Source organism: Schistocerca piceifrons, chromosome 5 (genome assembly GCF_021461385.2).
Source record: "Schistocerca piceifrons isolate TAMUIC-IGC-003096 chromosome 5, iqSchPice1.1, whole genome shotgun sequence".
Classification (NCBI taxonomy): Eukaryota; Metazoa; Arthropoda; class Insecta; order Orthoptera; family Acrididae; genus Schistocerca; species Schistocerca piceifrons.
This window is the reverse complement of record NC_060142.1, coordinates 384,969,802-384,997,543: the sequence shown is the minus strand read 5'-3', so window position 1 is coordinate 384,997,543 and position 27,742 is coordinate 384,969,802. Positions and strand designations below refer to the sequence as shown.

The 27,742-nt window shown below is 40.3% G+C and overlaps 1 protein-coding gene across 2 annotated transcripts in view; it reads right to left on the bottom strand.

Annotated features, from left to right (window-relative positions):
* LOC124798451 (heparin sulfate O-sulfotransferase) overlaps positions 1–27,742 on the bottom strand; it is an 85,905-nt gene that overhangs the window by 6,974 nt on the left and 51,189 nt on the right. The window contains exons 7-8 of one of the 2 annotated variants that reach the window (XM_047261869.1): positions 9,342–9,564; positions 217–796 (exon numbers count right to left, since the gene is read on the bottom strand). In XM_047261869.1, coding sequence (XP_047117825.1) covers positions 9,344–9,564 — 221 coding nt within the window. In that variant the 3' untranslated portion in view covers positions 217–796; positions 9,342–9,343. Of the gene's footprint in view, positions 1–216; positions 797–9,341; positions 9,565–27,742 lie in introns of those variants that run through there. The other variant, XM_047261870.1, reaches the window with a different exon arrangement.

Sequence of the window (27,742 nt, the reverse complement as noted above, 5' to 3'; positions counted from 1 at the left end):
AAGTTAATTCTTTACTGCTACTTTAACAGCAAATGATGTTACATCCAATCAGTTAAATATTTCAGTCTTTGAGTGTCAAACATTGAAAAAAAAAAAAAAAATGTGATGGCTTTCCCCATGGAACAATTATGGAAACACATTTTACAATTGTAACTTATCAATTTGACATCCTTGCCCCCCCCCCCCCCCCCCCTCGCTCTCGCTCTCGCTCTCTCTCTCTCTCTCTCTCTCTCTCTCTCTCTCTCACACACACACACACACACACACAAAAGGAAAAAAAGAAGCTTTGACAAACTGTGTACAAGGTTCTTTTGGCTAATTCTGTACAACAAAAATAATCTCTTTAATTCTGTGTTTATAACTGCAGAAGGAATGCTACAGACAGTTGTAAAGTGTGGGACCATTACTCCATTTCTACAACTGCCATGTCTGTTCCACCAAACCATGTTGCTGGCAAGATTTAACCTCAAATATTTATTGTGATGGACTAGAAACACATGTAATGTCTTACTGCCAAGGTATATAACAACTGATATACGTACACAATCCATTATTAATGTTCGATTTTCCCTTAACAGGCATAACGAAACTGTAGCAATAAATCATAATTATAACATTAATGGATGTAAGAAAGGCAATGTTCTGTAGATATAGGTTAATACTGTTGCCTCTTAGAAGTTGGCATTTTGAAAAGTTATACTTTGGTTCGATAAACAACCATTGAACACTTTCTTGGGAATCAAGACGGATGTACCGATTTGTTGCACTTCCAAAGTCAGCAATATAGTCATATGAACTGAAAATAAAAATAAAATATTGAGTTGAACAGTATGTTATGTATATTTGCTAGAACAACATAAACAGCAATTGTTAAGATATTGACTACATTGATTTCCCTACAAAATAGATCACATGAAACCAATGTTCCATATTAACTATATACCACTACATAACTGTAATTAATGATATGAGTGAATCGAGAAACATCTTTTTACGGTCCATGTTCATGTCCATGGGTGAATAATGCATACCTGGCAAGTTGGATAATTCTCTCCTATTTAGAGTGTAAACGTAAATTATGTTAAAAAGTGTTCTTTGTTTCAAAAATATGAAATTGAAGACATCTCAACATCAGCTGTGTACACTGTCTTTAAAAAAAGAGTGACACTTCAACCGTGTAGTAAGCCACCATTTTAATCTTCATATGCCTCTCTACCAACCTGCATTTCATCATAATGGTGATGGTCTATTGTTGTAATCACTGTTTATTTTCTATTCAAATTACTAATCTGTTATGTACATAAAGCAGAGTGAATGTTTGTATGTCTGGGATCTCCTCCCTGACCCCTAGGTCGATTTCAACCAAAGAACCAACAGGCTACCCAAATATCTGCACTGTAGGGTTTATAACCTCCTAGCTCCAATAGGGAGAAAGATATGGATAAAACATGATTTTTTTTCAGCCTCCGTCATCTAGGCTGCCCTGCATGACAGTCATGTTGTGTGGGAACAGTAGCACCCTGCCAAATCAACCTGCTTTGCACGGCAGTCTATACATAAGGGGGCAAGAAATAGTTTTCCAGGCTCCAACATGTAGGCTGCCATCCATGACAGGCATGTTATGGGAGCAGTATTGGCCTGATTTATTGAACAGTATTGCAGGGGCTGGTCAGCATGGCTGGAGATGGGTGGAAATGGACATAGGAGAGGATGGACAAAGTGAAGGGGGGGAGGAAATGGAAAGGGAGGGGGAGATGCATGAGGCAGGTGGAAGGTGTAGAGGGACAGTGGGCAGGTGAAGAAGAGTGGGAGGTGTAGATAGAAAGAGGGGTATGTGGATATGGTCAGAGGGAAGGGGGAAGAAGATACGGTCAGAGAGTTGAGGAAATGGGCAAAGAGAGTGGGAGGAAAAGATAGACATATAGAGGTGGGAGGATGAGGTGGACAGATACACGGATGCAGAGGTAGACACAGAGGAGGAGGAGGAGGAGGAGGAGCAGTGCTCAATACATTTGTGCAACCAATTCTTGAGAACTGTTCCAGTGTAACAGAAATGCTCAGGGAATTCAAACTGGAATCCAAGGGAGGAAGACAACATAGTTCCTGCAAAATCTTGTTGGGTAAATTTAGAAAACTCTACTTGAAGAAGGCTATATGGCTATTACGCTGCCACCATCGTCTATCTTGCTTAGGGATAGCAAGAATAAGATAGCAGAAATTAAGAAATGTCATTCATACACAAAAGAGATAGAAAAGAAAACAGATGATACTGGTAAGATCTGATCATCATTATGCAATGTGCAATGGCTTGTGGAGTATATAGATGAAGATGTAGAAAGCTCACACTGCTTTACATTCCTGATGGAGTTACAGAGTAGGGAGGTAGTGGTGGTTGTTAATGAAGCAGGACAGACAAGAGACAGAGAGAGAGAGAGAGAGAGAGAGAGAGAGACTGCTGAGAAAACAGTGTGGATTGTGCTCCAAAGATATAAACATGGGCAATATAAACTGACCAGGCTTTAAGTGATGGGTCTCTGGAGTCGATGTGGGTGACATGGTTCTTTGAGGTGTGCTTAGAATACCTCTCCAGCTGCTGGAGGGTCAAGGTTTAATCATAGGCTACACTTCTCACAAATATCTTCAGAAAATACTTTCTACCATTTGAATTTATATTCAGTGTTTCCAAATATCTCTTTTTCAGAAACACTGTTCTTGTTATTGTCAGTCTGCATTTTTATGTCATCTCTGTCTCATTTCCTAATATAATTCCCTCAGAATTGCCTGATTTAATCTGACTACAGTCCATTACCCTTGTTTTATTTTTATTACTGTTCATCTTCTTACCTCTGTTGAAGACACTACTGATTCCACTCAACTGGTCTTCTAACTGCTTCCCCATCTTTGACAGAATTATAGTGTCATCAGAAATCTCAAAGTTTTTATTTTGTCTGGTTGATTTTTTTTGTTTTTCCAAATTTCTCTTTGGTTTCCTTTACTACTTGCTCAAAATACAGATTGAATAACATTGGAGATACACTGCAACTCTGTCTCCCCATCTTTTCAACTATTGCTTCCTGTTATGTCCTTTGACCACTATAACTGCAGTCTCATTTCTGTACAATTAGTACACATTCACTCCCTTTATTTTATTCCTACAATATTTAGAATTTCAAAGGGTATATTCCTGTCAACACCATCAAAAGCTATCTACAAATGCTGCAGTGGTGTACAGAGATACCACACAAGAAGAATTTGCAACAAATAGAAGTACCATGGTCAGGGACGGCTGCCCTCAGCAGAAACATTGCTGCACACAAATTATTCACGCTGTCCATAAGAATCATGCCCCATGGAGTGACAGCACCACCAAGAAAAGACATTCACACTTAAGTAACCATGCACAAACATGAGTTCCAAGTTGTAAGTTGTAAGTCGTCCGAGACTTGCTACTGAGTTCCTGTGGAATGTTTGTCATGTCTTCAAGTTGTCATGTGAGACAGAAACAGTGCCTGATAGTTAGACAGTGGTTAGTACTTAGTAGAAACAGAACAGTGTATAGAATTATCGTATATGGACACAGGTCACCTGCCTAGAGATTTGACTGAATACTGTTAGTTTGGAACTGTTCTTTTTTGAATAGTACATCAAGAAAGAAGATTAGTTTTCTTCTGACTTTAATCCTGAGAACATTATTAGTCAGTATTCACGGAACTGTAGTCACTGCAGGACATGTAGGCTAAACCTGCATTCTACAATTGCTGTAACACACATTACCAATGTTGGATAACATATTTTACTATTCTGTGTTACTGTCATTGTGTGTGCGCTACTCTAGAACCGAACCCACGCATATGCCCTGCCAGGAAATCTCTATTAGTCTTTTTCAGTGGCAGTGAGATTTTGATCAAAGTAGATGCCTCCATCCACAACAGCTGCAAAAGTACATATATATTTCTTCAGCCTCTCTCTGAAGATAAGTTGTAGTGTCAGTATTGTCTCACATATCCCCACATTTCTCTGGAACCTTTACTGGTACTCCCATAGGTCGTAATCTACTAGTCTGTCATTCTTTGTATCACTGACTATGTTATCAAGCTTTTGCCAAACTGGGTACATCCCTTCAGTTTAGATGAATGCATTATGCAAACAAAATCTCAAGAACAAACAATATTTCCATCAGTTAGAAGCCACAACTCTATTAATTGTCTCTAGCACATAATAATATGAGCTGAATGAAACACATAATACTCCACTAATGAATGAAAGATCTTGGCAAATGATCACTTCGTTTTATCATGAGAAGCAAATAGCTAGGTTAACAATTAACTTCTCATGAAGTTTTTTATTTATTATTATTATTTTGAACTTTTCCTCATTACAGAGGCTTATCTCCAACATAATAATTTGCTCGGAAATTACAATACAAAGAATAAATGTTCTTAAACTATGTTTTCAAAATATTCCTCCAGGTGTTTCGATCTTGTGTGTCCTCTCCCTCTGCGCCCATTCTCCTCACTGTGTGCTGTACATTTTGGAGCCAGGTGATCATAGGTCATCGTCTTCTTCTTCTCCCCTCCGGATCCCACTCCAGCATCAATTTTGGTATTCTGGCTTTCTCCATTCATAGTACATGCCCATACCACTGTAATTTCTTCATTCCCATTACATATATATTCTTTCTTTTATTTCCATTCTCCTTATTCTTTAGGTATTCCTTATCTTTTCTTTCCTGGAGATTCTTGCCAATCTTCTCCAGAAGTGCATCTCTAGAGCTTGTAATTTTTTAATGTGCATGTTAACTGTCCAGGTCTCCGTTCCATACAGAACCACACTCTCTAATGTGGATTTGTATATTAATTTTTTAGTTCTGCTCACTGCATTCCTGCTCCGTAAGACTGAGTCAAGCATCCCAATGATCTTCCGTCCGCTACTAATTGTTTTATTGATTTCTGACTCTGATTTTCCCTTGATTTCTAAAAGGATCCCAAATAACAGAAAGTGTTTGGCTTCTTGATTTTCTTTCCTTCAATGTATAGCTCATCTGCATCATTGGTCAAGAATGCTGTTTTCTGGTAATTAATCTTCAAACCCCAAGTTTTGTATGCAACTGCTAGTTGATTGCACATATAGTTAGCGGCCTCCCCATCTTTTGCTACGACCACTTGATCATCAGCAAACAATAAATGATGTAGGTACACTCCATCTCTTATTTCTAATCCCATACTATTACATTTACGAGACCATGTTCTAAGGCTAATATCTATATAGGTTTTAAATAATGATGGTGACATGGGAAGTTTTTTAATCTACTTATTTTTAATACAACAAACAAGACATTAAAATGTATATACAGGGTGACTCATGAAGATATGTAAATATTTTAATATGTTATTCTACAAGTAAAACTAAAGAAAAAAGTTCATATAAACATAGGTACGCAAATGTTTGGTTATGGAGTTATGGCTAATAAAAGATTTTGCCTGAAAATTACCAAATTCACTAATATGAAGCCATCACAAAACTGTACGAGGTTAAAGTAAAGCATGATTTCCATTTATTTTGTTGTTATTGATCTGGTGAATCTTATGAAACATGTCCCAGACATGTATCTGCGGCAGTTTTCCACAACATCCAGAGAGGCAAAGGTGTAATTTCATAAACTACTTGGCCCAATTTCTTTCTTAAATTCCAGACAATTGCATAAAGTTTTCAACACAAGTTGTAGAGAATTTAACTGGAAAAATGATGGTAATAATGTTAACTGAAACTGTATGAATGTGTCAAATAAACTGCTTTTATTAATTCATGTTAAGCCGGAAAAAGCAAAGCTCCCTGTTAAGGAAGTTGTGCAGCATACATACAATTTCATAATACATTCACAATATATGTTCAAAAATGTCTCCACCGGGTTCAATGCATTTAGCTTCATGTGTATGAACAGATTTTGTTGCTCGTTTCAGTTTCACAGGATTATTATTAATTTCATCTATTGCATTCATAATGCGAACTGTATTGACTCTGTCCCAATAAACTATGTCTTTCATCCACCCTCATACAAAAAAATCCATTGGTGTGACATCGGGTGATCTGGGTGGCCACAGATGTGTAGCAAATTGACCAATCCATTTCTGGGGAAAATATTCATTTAAACGTGTAGTAACTTAAATATTCTGTTGTTATTATGATCTTTCACTGAACAATACAGAAAACTAACTCGTTTCAATGTTAAGAAACGACTGAAACAACTCACTAACAGTTGCCAAAAATGAAATAAACATTTCTACATTCTTAATAGAAAATAAACAAATTTACTTCTATAATAATCTTTGCTACTCTGGATGTTCTGGAAAACTACTGCAGATACACCTGGGGCATGTTTTATTAGACTCACCAGATCAGTAACAACAAAATAAATGGAAATCATGCTTTACTTTAACCTCATAAAATTTTGCAATGGCTTCATATTAGCAAAGTTGCTAAATTTCAGGCAAAATCTTTGATTAGCCATAACTACGTAACTAAACATTTCTGGACCTATGTTAATACAAACTTTTTTCCTTTAGTTTTACTTCTAGAATAACATATTAAAATATTTGCATATTTCATTAATCACCCTGCATACTAATAAAAAAAAGTGGTAAAGCTTGAACTGGTGTGTTTAACTTCACCTGATCTCTATTTTTAATAACTGCATTCTTATTAAAGTTTCAAAACTTACTAAGTTATAATTTTGCTATGGAGCAGTGTAAGCAGTGTACTACAGATATACAGCTGAATCTGTTTGTGTATCATTTCTGTGACAAAAATGGAAATACTACACCGAAATCACTCTTAATGCCATAGCAAATGCTTGAATTGTTGCAACCCCCCCCCCCCCCCCTCCTCTGCCACCCTCACTCCATGACGCACTGAATGCAACTGACTGATTTCTTCCTATGTTTAGAACTGACTGTCCAAACAGCTTTATCAGTGAGTGGTTCAACAGCCGACAGTGTGAACATCGTATTATTTCAGACAGCAAACCTTTAATTTGGCCCTAGATCAAATCCACTGGGCTAAATGGCAGTGAAAATGTGGCATGCTCTTTACTATATCCCCGAAAGTTTGTCAGTAAAATTTCATATCTCTGGAATAGTGGTTTGTTAGGGGATTTTATTTCCAGAAGTCCCACTTCTTTAAGATTCTGATTTACTGGGATGTAATGCTGAAGTCAATCAATTATACTCTCCTATCACTTTCCCACAGTATGCACGTTAATGACAACAACAGAATAGTATGAAGTATTATCGATTACAACTGTTGACAGTTTTTCCATTATTGATATTACTGAGTCTGCAAACCACTTTGCAGACATATCAGGATTCATTTATTACCACAATATCCTATCTTTCTTTTCAAAACCAGGAGGTAGTTTAGGACAGTATAATATAGATGCCTGCATGCACAAACATAAGTCTGTTTCCCTAGCTGAATGCACTGCCATTGTTTCTAGTGCTATGTTATTTGTGCAGTACTGCTTGAAAATATGTCAAAATTGACTTCAGTTTAATCAAGCTACACCATTTCACTGAATTCGTGTCGCAGATCTGCCTTGAAAATGTGCATCACCATGTCTCTGTCTCCATCAGCAGCTTCAGCCACACAAATATCTACAGCGGAAGTCCAGTTTGCGACAAGTTGCAAATAATGATACGCAACTACCTTTCAAAACACCTGCTTCCTTCGGGGTAGTTGAATAATTATCTTAAACATGCTGGCATATAACATGTATAGCAAATGAATCTATGTTAATACTCTGCTAATCTATATAATATTTTTTTCTTCAGAGTTTCCAGCTTTGATGATTCTCAAGCACCCACTCCTGTCTCAAATATTTTCTTGCCAATTTTTACAACTGTGTGCCTGTTTATATTTAAAATTGTAGCAATCCTTTTTTTCACTTCAACAAAGAAGTGGGTCACCATTAACGTGTTGAAGTAGGTGAGTAACGAATGCACCATTTCTCTCAACTAATATCATATAGCAATTCCCACCCCAGAAAAACGATATTAAACTTTTCAACAGGTCATCTCATAAATTTTCTTTTGATACTGTTCAGGACCATACAACATACACTAAACAAATAAGCTCCAGAACCCAAATGAAACTAGAAAAAAAGCAAAATTATAATGTGCAATGACCAATCACATAGGACAACAACTGCCTGAATCTGCTCAAGCCAAAAATATTGTAGTAGGAAGAGCAGGGTGCAGGGAGGTGACTGAGGTGTAATGTTTGACTACAGTGTGTGGTCATTGTGGCTAGGAAATCCATGAGATTGCCTGAAAGCATAATGTGCTTCCCTGTGAGGCTCACTGTTTTAATTCCAAATGCAATAAAAGACAGTTTTAAGAAAATAACTATTTACTCGTATTAAACCATGACATGACAGCTTTAGTGCAATAGACAACACATGCGAGATTGCCGGCAGATGCCTATATAAGAACCATTTGCCCACTAGGGTCCCCTTGCTATTGACTGCAAGCAATAGAGACACTGGACCAATGTGAGTGCCTATTGGTGGAGGCCTGGAGCAGCTGAATGGCTCATTGCTCCAATGAGTTAGTGTTTCGATACGTGTTGTGGTAGTGGTGGCAGAGGTGCAGTGTTGTGCAGATTACTGCACTCACCCCATTACTTTATTTGTAGCTATTAATTCAAAAGTAATTTTGAGGTGCACACATTATGTAGGACACTTACTAAACAAGTGCAGGTCAGATGATATCATTGCTCAAAGCACAATTTCACTTCACTTTATGTAATAATGTAGAACCTATTTGATACAAAAAGATTTGACATGGCTGCTTAAAGGAAAATCAAACTGTAGAAAAAGGGACAGGTTTTAGAAACATAAATTATACAAAAAAAGTGATTTAACAGTCATTATGTACTGATGTGTAGTGACATTAAAAATAATTTTCTGTTAAAGCGCTGATTCATAAATGCACAAGATGTCTTGTGGGTGAAATTAGAGAAAAAAGTGTTTTTTCTCCGAGCTTCCAACTATGATGATTTCCAAGCTTCCGCTCCTGTCTCAAGCGTTTCTTGCCAATCTTTACAAGTACCAGTTGATAAGGAGACTTTGTCACATTTGTGGCTATTTCTGGGATTTTAATTCAGCAGGTTTATAGTATTTAGCAAGTTTCATTCTTTCCAGGAGATATACATGAGCTCATCTTACATGGACACTAATAGGTGTGGCTTAATGAAAATTACAAATAAAGGGAAACAAAATATGTGCAATTTATGGCAGTGAACATATAAAAGTCATTAAACATGAAAATAGTAGACAGATTAACTACCTTCATTTTGGACGTATTTTTTCATAAGTAAACTGCTGCACTTTCTCAGAGTTTGAACTATCCTTAATTGCCAGTATTTTCTTTTTTACATAGTGGAACTGCTCCAAAGCAAACTCATAAAGTTCATTTTCCATCTTCCATATTTTTGACTGTTTTATAATTGATACTGTTTCTTCAGACGGTTCTATTTTCTGTGCAGTTTTTCTTAAATGGGATTTCTTACCTAAAACAAAGCAATTATTAATGAAAAAAATGTATAATGTATTTCGAGTGTAGCATAAGAAAGCAAACCCAACATTTCACAATGAATAAGTGACCAGTAATAAGGTATGAAACGAGCAAGAACATCTGTTTCTTATATTTCACTCATATATCTGTCAATTACAGTTGCGATAATGTGCACTATTACTTCATAACACCTAAAACTGTTTGAAAATTTACAAATGTGTCTGCAACTCCTAATTCATAACAACTTATACAAATACCTGGGTGTAACAGTTTGTAGAAATATGAAACAGAATGATCATGCAGAATCAGTCATAGTTACAGCAAGTGGCTGATTTTGGTTCATTGGTAGGACACTACAGAAATATGATCAATCTACAAAGGAGATTGCTTATAAAACACTTGTGCAACCCACTTACAGTACTGGTCAGGTGAGAGAGATCTGTACCACAAGCAGCTAACAGGGATTATTGAACTTTTAAAATGAAGTGCAACATGAATTGACATAATTATGTTTGTTTGACCAATGAGAGAGCATCATGGAGATGCTGATAAAACTGAACTGTCACATGCTTGAAGATAGGTGCAAACTATACTTTGAAAGCCTCTTTAGTAAGTTTTAAGAATCAACTTTAAGTGATGAATATAGGAATATAATAATATACTCCAATGTGTTGGGCCCATCGGGATCATCAAAACCGAATTAGACTAATTACTGCTTCAACAATTCTTCCCCCATTCTGTAAAGGAATGGAATGGGGAAAGCCCTAACGAAAATGATAAGGTTGCAAAAGCCTCAATACCCCTGATCCAAAAACAATGCAATAATTTGGATGATCGGATGTACAACTACTTATTTAATTCAAAACTGACTAGCAGTTTTAACAACTATTACTCCTGCATAGAATTAGCACACCAAACAACAAGACTCAATAAGAACATGCAGAATTACTTGACAGTTGGCTGAACAGAGGTATTACACCACCATAACTAAAAAGGATGGAGGAAGCGGAGGAGGAGGAAGGGAAAAAAGAAAAAAGGAACTGCAACAATGGTCTGTTGAGACTGATGTTCGTAAGGGCCAAGCTTTTTTTACTGTGTTAAATTCTAAATGTCAATTGTTTGTAGTATTATTACTATGTACAATGATTTGTATCATTATTAATAAATATTTGTTAAATAAACTGAACTTCTGGTACAATGAAAAGTGCCCCATTTCACTGCGGTTTGCAGCGTTATGGATGTAGATGTAGACGCCAATGTGTAGTGCTTCACAGTTTTTCATCATCAATTTAATTACTGTTTCCTTATCTTTTTCAGTCTATTTGCAGTTGCTCTTAAAACTACACAAACCTGGACAAATAATCTGCTATCCAAGTCTCATGGAGACAATCTTGGGAGTCTTAGAATACAGAGGCCCGCTATCTATGTAATCAGAAAGACTGGGGTCAGACAATGATAGCAGACAACTCCGAACAACAACGTAAGTTTAGAAACTAAGGAAAAATCTATACTCCTTTTTGCATGAGTGTTCATTACTCACTTCTTTAAATTTAAGTTGAATGGTGAGCCATCTTTCTAACCGCTTTAAAAATTAACTTTAAGACACCAAGTAATATGTATAATTAAATATATTAAAAATAAGTGAATTCTACAAAGAAAGGAATGGAAGATTGGGATTTAGTGTCACACTGTTGAGGTCATTAGAGGATGCATGATAAGTTGTGATTAGAAAAGGATGGAGAACAAAACCATTTGTGTCCTTTTGTAAGTACCATTGCAAACAATGTTAATAAACATGACTGGTGAGGAATTTGTACATTGCTTCTGTTGAATACACTGCGTCACCTCAGTTGTTATGAATTCTATGGGCACAAACTACTGATTACAAGAGAGCTCTAAGATATGAATCCATATCACATATAAGGTATAGATGTATTCAGGACCTGAAAAAGTTCTAGTGGAGTGAGTAGGTGTGGGATTATAAAGAGATGAAAGCAGAACATGTACACCTATATCACACATTGCACACGAGCTGGCCACAGTTCTTAGACAGCTGAAGATGCTTATGGCCACTGTCAGCCGTCTGCAGGCTGCTGCCCCATGGTGTGGCAGCAGCAGAGAATATGGCACATCACATGGAATACGTCAGGTGTCGCTTGCTTTTCCTGTGGGCTCTGCTGTCAGTGCACCTTCCAGTGTACCGACACAAGGGATCTGTGCTCACTGCAGACTGAGTGGCGGATTGCTACGTGCTCATGTCTCTTGAGTCGGAGAGTCAATGTGGAGGCTAGCTGTCTCACCTCGCCCCCTATTTCTACGAGTGGACAGGTGGCTGCTCCTTCAGTAGGGTCTGAGAGGGCATACAAGTACCAGAGGGGGAGGGGGGGGGGGGAGGGGGGGAAGGGTTTATAAGTTATCAGAAGCTCCAATGTAAGGTACATTATGTAGCCCCTTGGGGAAATAGCACTGATGGTCAGAAAGCATTCCAATGTGCACTTGATATGTCTGCCAGAAGGGGTGGGCCCTCATCCAAGACATAGAGCGTGCTGTGTGCAGTAGACAACAAGCTGCTGCTCATGTTGACATCAATGACACTTGTAGCTTGGCTTCTGAGGTACATTATGTAGCCCCTTGAGGAAATAGCACTGATGGTCAGAAAGCATTCCAATGTGCACTTGATATGTCTGCCAGAGGGGGTGGGCCCTCATCCAAGACATAGAGCGTGCTGTGTGCAGTAGACAACAAGCTGCTGCTCATGTTGACATCAATGACACTTGTAGCTTGGCTTCTGAGGCCATACTCAGTTCCTACATCTGGCTGGCGAGCATGGGGAAGATAGTTGGCCTCACTCATGGACTGCAAGTAGAGTTCACAATTTGCAGCATCATACCTGGAGTCGAGCAGGGTCCTTTGGTTTGGAGCTGAATGGAGAATGAAGCAGAGGTTCCATTGATTCTGTGACAGTAATGGCTGCAGATTTATGGACTTGTGTTATGGGGTGTGGAGTTGCAGGACTCTCCTTGATAGGTCAGGGACGTACTATACAAATGCAGCAGCTGCTTGGGTTGCAGAGTACTTGTGGACTGCACACAGGTTTTTTTTTTTTTTAAGCTAGGTGGTAGAGTGAGGTCTTGTGATGAATGCTTGCCAGTTAATATGCAGAGAACGAAATCAGTTTCTGTACAAAGTACACACACTTCGACTGTCACAATTTTAACAGTAAACTGGTGAGGTATTCATAACAAAGTTCCTGTACTTACTGCCCTCCAGGAAAGCTGTCACACTCAAATTACCCTCAGAACTGAAAGCTGGCTGAAATTTGAAGTAGGAATCTCAGAAATATTTAGCAAGGCATGGAACATTTATCAAAGAGACAGATTTAGATGCCACAGGAGAAAGTGTGTTCAGTGTTGTTTACAAAAATTTTGTGTCTATCGAAGTCAAAATTGAGTCTGCCTGTGAAGTTATCTGGACACTGGTTGCAGGCCTAAGTGAACTCAAGTTAATTATTGAATTCTTTTACTGGGCAGTTGATTCTGTCATAACAGTTTTAGAATAATCCACAGGAAGTCCATTCTCAGTAGCATGAAAATACCCACACCATGCAATATTAAATGAACAGACCACCGTTTGACTTTATTATTGTTTATTTAATTAAGACCCAGATTCAAGACTTTTATGCCATTTTCAATTAATTGAGTTTATGTCATTAACATATATTGCAGGCCATCAAAATGCTGAAATCTAGGTCGTAATTAAATAAACAACAATACAGTCAAACAGTGGTATGTTCATTTAAAAATTATTTTATGACTGTTGCTCAGCAACATCAAAAATTGTTTCATGCAGTATTAGTTGGAGGTGGTTTTAATCTACTGAGTACAGACTGGGAAATCTAAGGATTCACTACAGATGGTAAGGCCAGGCAGACTTGTGAAGTAATTTTTAACACATTTTCCAAAAACTGCCTTGAACAACTAGTTAGACAACCCACATCTAATGGATATATTTTAGACCCTTCAGTTACAAACAGATCTGATCTTATGGACAGTGCCGATATAAAGACAGACATACTGATCATGATGCCATCATGGTGATGACAGTTATTAAAGATAATAAATCCATCTATAAGGCTAGGACAGTATTTATGCTAGATAAGCAGCCATTAGCATCCCATTAAGATGCTGAATGAGCATCATTTAGTTCCAATATAATGGACCTAGAGGAATCATGGGCAAAGCTAAAACTGAATGTAAACTGTGCTCAGGAGAAATATGTGCAAAGTAAGTGGACTGACGATGGAAAGGATCCTCCGCAGTTTAATAATCAAATTTGGAAAACACTGAGGAAACAGAGATTGTTGCACTCTTGGTTCACACAAGAACATGCAAATGTTGCCAGAAAAAAGTAGGAGAAATTCTTGTGTATGTAATACAATCAATGTGTGAAGCATAAAACTTCCACAGTCATACCTTAGCAAAAGATCTTACCAACAACCAGAGAAAATTCAGGTCATATTTAAAATCACCAAGTGAGTTGAAGGCATCTATCCAGTCACTTGTCGATTAGTCTGGGTTGGCAACAGAAGATAGCAGAAGAAAAGCTGAAATTTTAAATTTCACGTTTAAGAAATCATTCACGCAAGTACAAATGTACCAATATTTGACTGTCACACAGATTCCTGCAAGGAGGACATAGAAATAGGTATCTGTGACATACAGAAGCAACTGAAAGAATTGAAAACAAAAAAAAAGTTGCCAGGTCCAGATGGAATCCCAAGTGACTGGAAAAAAGTGCAGATGATTACTGTGTATAAGAAAGGTAAAAGAACAGATCTGCACAATTAAGGACCAATATCTTTGACATCAGTTTGCTGCAAAATTCTTGAACACATTCTGAGTTTCATTATAACAAATTTGCTTGATACAGAAAAGATTCTGTCTACAAATCAGCACAGATTAAGAAAGCATTGCTTGTGCAAAGCTCAGCTTGTCCTTTTATCGTGTGATATCCTGCAAATATGGATTGACGGCAACAGGTAGATTCCATAATATTAGATTTCCACAAGGCGTTTGACATGGTACCCCACTATAGACTGTTGACAAAGGTCTGGGCATCTGGTTTGGTTTCCCAGATATGCGACTTTGTAAGTAATAGAACGCAGTATGTTGTTCTCGATGGCAAATGTTGATCAGAGACAAGGATATTGTCAACAGTGCCCCAGGGAATTGTGATAAGACTTCTCTTATTTTCTATACACATAAATGCGTAAATGATCTGACAGACAGGGTGAACAGCAATTTACAGCTCTTTGCTAATGATGTCATGATGTATAGGAAGGTGTCACTGTTGTGTGACTGCAGGAGTATACAAAATGACTTAGGCAGTATCTCTAGTTGGTGTGATGAACTACAGCTTGCTCTAAATGTAGAAAAATGTAAGTTAATGTGGATGAGTAGGAAAAACAATCCTGTAATATTTGAATACAGCATTAGCAGGGCACTGCTCGTCACAGTCACATTCATTAAATATCCAGGTGTAATGCTGCAAAGCGGTATTAAATGGAACGAGAATGCCAGGTTGGTAGTAGGGAAGGTGAATGCTTTCAATGGAAGAATTTTCAAAATGTGTAGCTTATCTATATATAATATGGCATACAGAATGCAAGTGAGACCCATTCTTGAGTACTGTTTGAGTGTTTGGGATCCTCACCTGCTCAGATTCAAGGAAGACATTGAAGCAATTCAGAGGCAGGTTGCTAGATTTGTTACCAGTAAATTCGATGAGTATGTCAATATTACAGAGATGCTTCATGTACTCAAATGGGAATCTCTGGAGGAATGATGACACACTTTCATGAAGCACTGTTGTGGAAGTGTAGAGAACCAGCATTTGAGGCAGAATGCAGAGCTATTTCACTGCCATCACCATACATTTCACATTAAGGACCACAAAAATAAAATGTGAGAAATTACAGTTTGTACCAAGGTGCTTAGAAAGTAATTTTTCCCTCACTCTGTGAGTGGAACAGAAAAGGAAATGATTAGTAGTGACATGACGTACCCTCCACTATGCACTGTATGGTAGCTTGTGGAGTATATATGTATGTGTAGATGCAGAATGCAATGGTTACATTCAAAGTTATTACCATTAGTAAGTTCTATAACTATGCTAGCGCCTTTGCTACTTTTCAAAGGGATTTTGGAACTCAATTTCTGGAATACATCTATATACACACTCTGCAACCCACAGCACAGGGTACTTAGCATGTACCAAACAATAGGTTCTCTTCCCATTTCACTTGCCTATGGAGGGTTCAAAGGGCGAGTGCTTAATACCTCTGAACAAATTGCAATCAGTCTAATTAATCTTGTCTTCATGGTCCCTACAGGACTGATACATATGGGACTCAAGTATATATGTATATCCATCATATAATACTGATTCTGGACATTTAGTAGGTACATTTTTGCAGAATAATTGATGTCTGTCAACAAGTGTCTGCTGTTTCAGGGTATTTAGTACTTCCAGGAACACTCCCAGATGTCAAACACATCTGTGACCATTCATGCTGCCCTTATCTGTGTATGTTCAATATCCTCTGTTCATCCTATCTGGTATGGGTCCACATGTATGAGAAATTTTCTAGGATGAATCATACAGATGTTTCGAAAGCAGTCTCATTTACAGACAGTTTGAATTTTCCTAGGATCCTGCAAATGAACAGAAATCTGGCACCTGCGTTGCCTGTGCCTGCCCACATGTTTTATTTTATTTATTTACACATCAAATTCCGTAGGACCAAATTGAGGAGCAATCTCCAAGGTCATGGAACATGTCAGTACATGAAATTACAATATAAAAGTAATAACAGATAAAAATAAAATGTTTATGAACCCAAAAAAGTCAAGTCATAAGTTAAAGTAAATGCAGTCAACAATACAACAAGAATCAGCTTAATTTTTCAAGGAACTCCTTGACAGAACAGAAGGAGTGACCCATGAAGAAACTCTTCAGTTTTGATTTGAAAGTCCGTGGATTACTGTTACGATTTTTGAATTCTAGTGGTGGCTTATTGAAAATGGATGCAGCAGTATAATACACACCTTTCTGCACAAGAGTTAAGGAAGTGCGATCCAAATGCATGTTTCATTTCTGCTGAGTATTAACTGAGGGAAATCTGCTTATTCTTGGGAATAAGCTAATATTGTTAACAAGAAATGACAGTAAGGAATATATATATATTGAGCGGCCAATGTCAAAATACCCAGACTCATGAACAGAGGCTGACAAGAGGTTCGTGAACTTACACCACTTATTGCCTGAACCGCCCATTTCTGAGCCAAAAATATCCTTTCAGAATGGGAAGAGTTACCCCAAAATATAATGCCATATGACATAAGCAAATGAAAATAAGCAATGTAGACTAATTTTCGTGTTGAATGATCGCTCACTTCAGATACCATTTGAATAGTAAAAACGATAGCATTAAGGCTTTGAACAAGATGCTGAACATGGGCTTTCCACAGCAGCTTACTATCTATCTGAACACCTAGAAATTTGAACTGTTCAGTTTCACTAATCATATGCCCATTCTGTGAAATTAAACCATAAGGTTTTGTTGAATTGTGTGTTAGAAACTGTAAAAACTGAGTCTTACTGTGATTTAGCATTAGTTTTTTTTCTACAATGGATTTATGTCATGAACTGCACTATTTGAAACTGAGCCAATGTTGCAATCCATTTCCTGTTCATAAAAATTGTTACATCCATGTACTTGTCTGAGTTGTTCTGATTCCAACTGAGACTCACTGATATGTAGTAAAAGCGTAGCATGTTTCTATGGTTTGTGAAGTGCACTGCTTTACATTTAAGTACATTCAAAGTAAGTTGCCAACCTTTGCACAAGTTTGGAATTTTATCATGACATGCCAGGATGGTTGTGCAGTTTTTTCGGACAGTACTTTATTATAGGTAACTTCATAGTCTGCAAACATTGTAGGTTACTAAACATAATGTCTGTCAGGTTGTGCAGCACTTGCCTGGGGTAGGCATGATTCCTCCTGTCAACGACTCTACATCCACATTAGCATGCTGTGTTCTCCCCTCCAAGACATCCTTAATCCAGTCAAAAGTTTTTTGGTTTGCCATATGATAGTTATTTTACTAAGAAATTTTAGTGTTGTACTGACTCAAATGCTTTCCAAAAGTCTAGAAATACTACATCCATCTGCTCGCTTTGATCCTTGGCTTTCATGACCACTATTTATGGCATAAGGAGATCATTATGTTCGAACTCAGAACCTGCAACAGGTAGACATAAATGAAATTGGACTGTAGTTTTGGGGATCACGCCTGCAGCAGAGAGTCACTGGCTTCAGTGTTCATGCTTCACTTTCCTATCCTGTATGTCTGCTGCCTTCCTCCAAGCCATCAGCTATTCTTCACCAACCGCTCCTCCTGCTTCCTGACTCTTCCTCCCTCTATCCGTGCCACTTGATAAAACATCTCACTGCAGTCATCTGTACGAAGCAGCTTTTATCTGGTCATTTTCTGGTAAATTGGAGTGAATTTAATGTAACTGAAAGACTCCAATTATCCTATGAAAGCCTATTTAAAAAGTTTCAAGAGCCAGCATTAGGTGAGGAATCAAGGAACATACTGCAACCTCTATGTACCACTCTCACAAACGACCGCGACGACAAGTTTAGATAAATTACAGCATGTGCAGTGTACATTGCAAAATTAGTCTCTCTTGATATTCACAGCCCGTTCTCAAGTATTCTTATGAAAGACTGCACAGATACTGAATCCCACTATTGTGTTTAAATGACATGAATTCAGAAAAGCAGCTGAGCATAACCAATACATACTTACATCCTTGTTCCATAGATCATGAATACAACATTTCGTAATGAAGTGGAACGTGTCATTTTTAACATAAGTTTTCTTTACACAAAATAATTAATTTTTTCTTTTTATCTTTTTCTTTTTTTTTCGTTTTTCTTTTTTTTGCAATTAGTACTTCATATCTAAGAATTCATCTATTGAGCAGAAGGAGCTGTCAATCAGAAAATTCTTTTAATTTGCTTTTAAATGTTGGTTGGCTATCTGTCAGACTTTTCATACTATTTAGCAAATGACCAAAGATTTCTGTGGCAGCATAGTTCACCCCTTTCTGTGCAAAAGTGAGATTTAATCTAGAATAGTGAAGATCATCCTTTCTTCTAGTGTTGTAGCTATGCACTTCGCTGTTATTTTTGAATTGGGATGGGTTATTAATGACAAATTTCATAAGTGAATATATGTATTGTGAAGGTACTGTGAATATCCCGAGTTCCTTAAATAAATGTCTGCAAAGTAATCTTGGGTGAGCTCCAGCAATTATTCTCATTACACGCTTCTGTGCAATGAATACTTTCTCTTTTACTGACGAATTGCCCCAATAAAAGATACCATATGAAAGCAGTGAATGAAATTGGGCATAGTAGGCTAATTTACTGATATGTTTATCACTAAAATTTGCAATAACCCTAATAACGTAAGTAGTTGAACCTAACCGTTTCAGCTGATCATCAATGTGTTTCTTCCAATTCAAATTTAAAAGTATTCTGCCTTAGCAACAGACTTCTGTTCATAGTCTATATTTATAAATGGTGTTATGCCATTTACTGTACAGAATTGTATAAACTGTGTTTTCTCAAAATTTAGTGAGAGTCCATTTGCAGAGAACTACTTAATAATTTTCTGAAAAACATTATTTACAATTTCTTCACATGATTCTGGCTTGTTGAGTGTGATTACTATACTTGTATCATCAGCAAAAAGAACTAGCTTTGCATCTTCATGAATATATTGTGGCAAGTCATTAATGCAGTAGCCACCAGACAGATCGCGGGAGGCGCACATCGGCACGGCGCGTCACGGACGGTAGTTGCCGTAAGTAGAGTCCTGTCCACCAGAGGGCACGCGAGAATTTGGACGCGACCTCTGCCGGCATAACAACAACAACAACAACAACAACAACTCAGGCAGCACGGGCCGTGCCCAGTCAGTTAACATCGGGCCTGCCTAGGACTCAGTCCCGGTCTATGCTAAGTGAAGTGCTACGTAAACGTGAACAGTGTTACTACACAATTGGCGACGAGTAGGGTCATTCTTTCGCATGTTGCGTCATTGTTCCCGTTTTGCAGCTTCTCCACGGCATGGAGGATTTAGTGCGAGTTTTGGTTGAGCAGCAGACAGAGCTCATGGCCACCATGAAACAAGTGCTTCCGGCGTTGCTCTCCACGCAGTCTGCTCCAGCGCCGTTCCCTCCTCCCTTTCCCCCGTATGACGAGACAGCGGAGGATTGGGATGCACGTGAACATCGCCTTCGGCAGCATTTCCAGGCGTTTCATGTTGCCGATGCAGAGGTATGTCGTGCTCTATTCTTGTCTTGGATGGCTCTGAGCATTATGGGACTTAACATCTATGGTCATCAGTCCCCTCGAAAACTACTTAAACCTAACTAACCTAGGGACATCACACAACACCCAGTCATCACGAGGCAGAGAAAATCCCTGACCCCGCCGGGAATCGAACCCAGGAACTCGGGCGCGGGAAGCGAGAACACTACCGCATGACCACGAGCTGCGGACTCTTGTCTTAGATATCTCCCTTGCTGTATCAAGTTTTGCGGCAGCTAGCGCCATTGCAGGAACCCTCGTCCTTGTCTTTTGACGCATTGTGTTCATTGCTGTCTTCATATTATCGTCGCCGCACGCATGTTGTGGCGGCTAGGGTCGAGTTCTATCAATGCAAGAAACAGCCCCATCAGTCTTACCGGGCGTGGGCCACTACCCTGCACGGTCTTAGTCGCAAGTGTCATTTTGTCACAGAGCAGTCGCGAGAGTCGTATGCCCACGTTATGGTACGCGACGTCATTGTTCGTTCAGCCCCTGATAGGGAGGTCCGGCAACGGGCCCTGCAGTTAGAAGACCCTTCCCTTGAGGAAGTCCTGTCCATTGCTCAATCGTATGAAGTCTCTCACGCCGCAGGTCAACAGCTGGAAGCGTGGTGCGACGTCACAGCGGTTCAGGGCAGTGCGTCCGCGTCCACTGTGCCCGGGGTGGACGACGTGCGAGAGGTACAATCCAGCTGTTACGGCCACTCCCGCTTGGTGCGTAAACAGAATTCCGGCCGCCGACCCCTGTTGCCGTCCTGTGCGTCGTGCTATATACATTACGATCGGTCAGAGTGCCCCCAACGTTGGGCCGTTTGTCGCAAATGTAATAAAAAATGTCACATTGCTCAAGTTTGCCGCTCAGCCTCAAAAGAATCGAAGGAAGCAGGTACAGAGGACATGGACGTTGGCATTCAGGAAGTTTCATCGGGCCAGGCTCCCGACGCATTGGCACACAAACTTGTTATCGAGGTGTCGGTTCGGTCACGCTGGTTACAACTGCAAGTAGATACGGGTGCGGCAGTTTTGTTGTTGAATGCACAAACTTATTCCGACCTTGGATCGCCCCTTTGGCGCCAGTTTACCGGCGTCTACGCGGTTATGGTAAACAGTTCATTCCCCTACTGGGTCAATTCACTACCGACATGACTTACAAATCAGTCACTCAGCCTATTACTTTTATTGTTGTCAGTGATGCGAGCTCCGCTAACCTTTTTGGTCTGGATGCCTTTCAAGCTTTCGGTTTTTCTATCGCTGACACCATACAGTTGGTCTCCGAAGATGTTCCCTATCAATCACTGGAATCTTTGATCTCAGACTTTCCAGATATCTTTGAGGAGGGCCTGGGGCGTGTTTCAGATTTTGAAGTTCACTTAACGTTGAAGGCGTCGGCTCGCCTGCGTTTTCTACGCACGAGGCAGATCCCCTTGGCTCTCCGCCCTCAGGTAAAGGAAGAGCTAGACCGGCTGACAGCCCTAGGGGTCGTTCTTCCCATTTCTTCTAGTGAGTGGGCTTCGCTCCTCGTTATTGTAAGGAAGCCCTCGGGAAAATTACATCTTTGTGGCGATTTCGAGGCCACCATTAATTCCCAATTGGTGGTGGACACCTATCCTTTGCCTCGTGCTGATAAATTGTTCTCTGCCGTGGCGGGAGGCCAATATTTTTCGAAAATCGATCATTCGGAGGCTTATCATCAGATACCACTTGATGAGGACTCCAAACGGCTGGCGGTCGTCAACACCCCGTTTGGCCTTTCCCAATACCAGCGGTTGGCCTTCGGAATATCCAGTGGCCCGGCAATATTCCAGCGTTATCTTAAGCACGTCACGTCGACAATCCCTCATTGTATTAATTGCCTGGATGACATAATTGTCACATGCCGCAGCATGAAGGAACACTTGCACAATCTTCGCACCCTTTTTCTCAAATTCAGGTCCGTGGGCTTGCGTTGCAACCTGCATAAGTCAAACTTCTTCCAACTGTCCATTGAGTATGTGGACTACACCATCTCTCGGCACGGTATCCAGCCACTAGGAAGTTTGGTCCAAGGTATCGTCGACCTTCCTCGGCCCACTTCGCTGAAAGAGTTACAAGCTTTTTTAGGCAAGATAGCCTATTACCACCGGTTCATTCCCAGGGCTTCCACCGTAGCCCGCCCCCTGTACTGCCTTCTGCGCAAGGGTGTTCCTTTTGATTGGTCGCCTGCATGCAAGCGAGTGTTCACCTCGTTGAAGGGCCTCCTCACGTCAGCGCCTTGTTTGGCTACTTTTGACCCCCATAAGCCGTTGGTCCTGGCTACAGATGCTTCACAGTATGGGCTGGGGGCGGTCCTAGCCCATCGCAACGCAGACGATTCCGAGCAACCACTGGCGTTTGCGTCTAAAACTCTTAGTCCCACGCAGGCCCATTACTCCCAGGTGGAAAAAGAGGCTTTGGCCATTGTCTACGCTGTTACCAAGTTTCACTCTTTCTTGTATGGCAGGAATTTCAGTTAATCAATGACCATAAGCCGTTAATATCGTTATTTGGCCCTGCCTCTCAGATTCCGGATAGGGCAGCCCACAGACTACAGTGCTGGGCCTTGTTCCTCTCTAAGTACCATTATGACATTCATTTTCGCCCTACCGGACAGCATGCCAACGCCGACGCTCTTTCCCGTCTTCCGGTGGGCCCGGATCCTACGTTCGATCGAGAGGAGATTATGTGTTTTCATTTGGATGTGGCGTCCCGCCAAGTGGTTGACGGCTTCCCGACCACTAGTTCTCGAGTCACCAGGGAAACGGCAGCTGACCCGGTTCTCCGGCAAGTAGTTTGCCTCATTCAGCAGGGGTGGTCATCCCGCCCTCCAGGCCGGGCCTTGGACCCTCTTCGTAACTATTTTATTCTACAAAACCGCCTCTCAGTCTTGGAAGGAGTTCTCCTTCTGGCTACCGATGATACAGCTCCTCGCGTGGTTGTTCCTGCAAGTTTACGAAGGGAGGTCCTCACGTTATTACATGCGGGACACTGGGGTGTTTCTCGTACTAAAACCTTGGCTCGCAGACATCTGTACTGGCCCGGTATTGACAGAGAAATTGAGCACTTGGTGGCCGCCTGTTCCCAGTGTGCGAGCCAACAGGCATCTCCCAGGGCAGCGTTCTCTTCATGGCCGCCGGCAACCCAAGCATGGGAACGTGTTCACATCGATTTTGCGGGCCCGTTTCTCAATGGCTTTTGGCTCATTGTCACAGATGCTTAGTCCCTATTCCCATATGTGGTTCACTGCTCCTCAACCACTTCAGAAGTTGCAATCCAGGCATTAGCCAAAATCTTTTCTGTGGAAGGTCTGCCAATCACCCTGGTCTCGGACAATGGACCGCAGTTTATTTCGCAGACCTTCCAGGATTTTTGTAGCCGCTTCGGTATTCGGCACGTTTGCTCTCCCCCCTTCCATCCACAATCGAATGGGGAAGCCGAGCGCATGGTGCGCACATTTAAGACACAGATGAAAAAGTATGTGCACGAATTTCCTGCGGAGGAAGCACTGACGTTTTTCCTGACGGCATACCAGACCACACCAATGGGAGAACGCAACCCCGCAGAGCTCCTCCATGGGCACCAACCTAGGACTCTGCTGCACCTCCTCCGGCCTGGTCCTCGCCAGTCTTCGCAACATGGAGTACCTGGCTTTCCACTGGGTATGTCGGTCTGGGCCCGTGGGTTTGGTCGCAATCCACGTTGGATACCGGCGGTGGTCCTGCGCCGAAATGGCCGCCGGCTCTATACCTTGCAGACGGGGGACCGGGTGGTACGTCATCACCAAAATCAGTACGTCCACGTTTGGGCACCCATCCTCCGACCTCTCGGACACCGGCTTCCCCACTGCCGGCACCCGTGTTGGTTTCTCAGGGGATGTTACCACCTCTCCCCGCTGTGACTCAGCCGCACTGCGATGGTTCTCAGCCTTGGCAGCCTCCAGTAGCTCCAGCACCAGCATCACCATCATTCGAGATGCCCCAGCGAGAGCCGGCCCCCCCCACGCAGGCCCGGTTTCTCAGGAGGCTGGTTCACCTGTGGTCGTCCCTTCCCCATCGTCCCCGCCACTGGGTCTTGCCCCTCCCGAGGTGGAACATGATCTGGAGTTCGACGGTTTGTCGCCCGTTCTGTCCCGGGCTCCGGTGGTGGGATGACGGGGACCTCTTCATGTGGGTCACTTCCAGCCGTATTCGAAGGTTCCGGTTCGAGGGTTGGCAGATCCCCTCGACTCCGGCCTTCCAATGGATGTGGAGGTCATCGCTCCTGCCCGACGCTCCACCTTCTGACGCAGTGGATCACAGTGGCTTCACCCCCCGAAGGAGGAGGAGTGCAGTAGCCACCAGACAGATCGCAGGAGGCGCACATCGGTACGGCGCGTCACGGATGGTAGTTGCCGCAAGTAGAGTCCCGTCCACCAGAGGGCACGCGAGAATTCGGACGCAACCTCTGCCGGCGTAACAACAACAACAACTCAGGCAGCACGGGCTGTGCCCAGTCAGTTAACATCGGGCCTGCCTAGGACTCAGTGAAGTGCTACGTAAATGTGAACAGTGTTACTACAATTAATATATATTAAGAACAACAAGGGACCCAAGACTGAAGCCTGTGGGACACCATTCTTGATACCTCCCCAGTTAGAGGACTCTACTGATTTTTGCAGACTATCTGTACTGTTAATTTCAACCTTCTGCATTCTTCCAGTTAAGTATGAATTAAATCAGTTGTGCACTGTCCCACTCATACCACAATATTTAAGCTTATCTACAAGAATTTCATGATCACACAATCAAAAGCCTTTAAGTGATCACAAAATATCCCAATGGGTGATGTTTGGTTATTCAATGCATTTAATATTTGATCAGTGAAAGTATATGTAGCAATTTCTGTTGGAAAGTAGAATGCCATTTATATCAAAACTATTTCTGACTTCAAGTAAGCTATTACAAGCAAGCAGATGGTCTAGCAATGGGTTCATCCTTAACCTGCTTGTTAGTAGAAATGTTAATGACAAATGAGAGACTGATTAGAGAGTATACTGGTGAAGATATGTGGATGATATTTTTTGTATGTGGAAAAATTCCATTAGTCAAATCCAGAAGTTCTTGCAAAGTACGATCGAGTGGCACATAAACAAAAAGGTCAGTATGGAGTTAAATAGTTTCACCCTTAATTTTCTAAACACCAACTTAAAGATACAAAATAGTAACAATAAATATCAGCTGGGCCCCAGCATGTGGAGACAGTGGCCATATCTGTGTCAGTTGCGTTCATCCTAACTTCCTCTCTACACTGAACAGCTTACAAACATGCAACATTCCATGACACGATCCACCATCTCCTTGCTATCTCTATGTCCCAAAAAGATTATGACCAGGAACTTAACACAATAAAAACAATTGCTTATTTAATTCCAACATTATTGATAATATTCTCAATAAAAAACTGAAGAAGCAAGGCAGGTTACCTCTGTACCTTGTTAACAACATAGGTAGACCAAAAAGGAAATGATGCAATTTATCTTTTGGAGTTAAAATTGCTAATAGGATAGGCTAAATTTTAAAAGCAAAGGGTTCTCTGTATTTTTCATTTCCCACAAACATTAAGCAGATGTTTCTTCAATTCACAGGTTAAACAACCTGTCATCACGAAGAGCAGGGATTATAAGATCACCAACCAAGAGTGTCAGTCCTGCTATATAGGAGACTGGGCAGTCAAGTTCAGAGGACACCAAATAAGCTGGAGACTTAACACACCTTATTCATCGTTTGCTAAACATTACTTAACCGATACCCACAAATAAGTAAAGATGTAGAAGTCTTGCACATAGAGGCAAAGGGTGCCAAGCTCATTCAATTAGAAATATTTGAAATTAAAGAACAGATTTGCATATCCTCACATTTAGAACTGAATCAGCAGACTCAATTCAATGATTCACACCTTTTATATAAAGTTATAGCTTCTACATAGAAGTGTAACTAATAATATTTTTGGGAACATTGTGCCTTCATTCATAAATAGGTAATCACACAAATACCCACTCTTGTGCACATATCTCTGCTCCAGTGTATGTTCATTTACAATTAGAGTAAATGCTACCCTAATGAATGTTGTACAACACAAATGGAACTGTATCGAAATAGTCAACAGAGATAACTTTTATGATTTAAATCAAGAACTGATAGATTAAGAAGTTGATAGGTGTTTATCTGCGCTCGGCTTCCAATAATCACTTGAGTAATGGAAAATGGGCTAACAACCCAAAACCTAGGTCATACAAAAATAATTAACTTTCACAAGAAAAAAGTATTTTGTTTAGAGTTGAAACAAATGAGCTCTTGGTCACAATTTTTTTGTCTTATTAACCAGGTTTCAACACTTCTAAGAGTGCCTTCATCAGAATTTAAATGTTTAAAGTGGGCTGTAACATAATTACTAATTTATGGGAAAAGAAAATTTTTATATAAAAATGTAAGTACTGACTAACAGTACAAGACAGAGACAGTACTTACATGTCACGTATAAAATGAATAACAGGCCAAAAGGGCTTTTTTTTTAAAAAAAAAAAAAAAAAAAAAAAAAAAAAAAAAAAAAAAAAATGCATGAAGGTGAGCCACTATGGGCTGCTCATATCTGTAAAGCCACAGGTAGTAACGAACTGAGGTGCCCGTGTTAACAAGTGCGAGAAGGTGAACATGACACCAAGAGTGCCATCTGGTAGTTGTAAATATAAGTAGGCTACTTAACATTTAAATTATAGACAGCTGAATGTTAAAATGAACAGTATTTAGTACTTGAACTCACAGGCAAAGTTTTATATGTTTAGCTGTTCTAATATACAGTGTTTCACCAAGAACACACAGTTGAATCAATTAAAAAGTGCACAGAAGAGTCATTTAAGTAATCATTCTACCCATCCTCCATAAGCAAATGATACGGAAAGAAGCCCTAATAAGTGGTACCATGGGAAGTAACTTTTCCTCTGCCATGAACTTCACAGTTGACGACCATATATGTAGATGTACATGCTAGCCTTCTTGTAGATGGATATGATCTCTGCTTTCTTCCAAGTACTGGGCACAGTTTGTTGTTTCAAGAGATTTACGGTAAATTTGGTAAAATGGGAGCAAACTCAGCTGCAGATTTTATACATAATCTGATAGGGATTCCATTGGCCTTGTAGCCTTGTTTAATTTTAGCTGTTCCTCAATGCTACTGACACTAACAGCGGGTCCCCCCCCCCCCCCCCCCCCCATTATTAACTATTCTGGAATGTCCTCAAAAGTTTTCTATTTAAAAATGGAATGATCTCCAGGGGGAAAAAAACGGTATTGGCTGCATGACCATGGAAGTGTAACAAACAATGACTAAGAAAACGATGTATAGTGATTGATCATCAGAATATGAAACTTTACAACTAATGTTCTTTCTTCTTGCACAGTTAAAAGGTCCAAATTAACAATTTCAACTTCATATGTCCAATAACATCTGTTAACACATGACATACTATACAGGGTGCAAACAGTAGCTATTTATAATTAACCACAGAGGTGTGGAGCAAGTAAAGACAATCATTTTGATATAGCACACATGTGGTGTGTCAAGTGAGGAAACAAAAACTGCCTAAGCTACAACACATGCAGTGTGCGACATTTTCAGTATTCTCTTGCTCTCTTCACGTAGACTGTTTGCCCTAGAGAAAATACAAATAAGACCT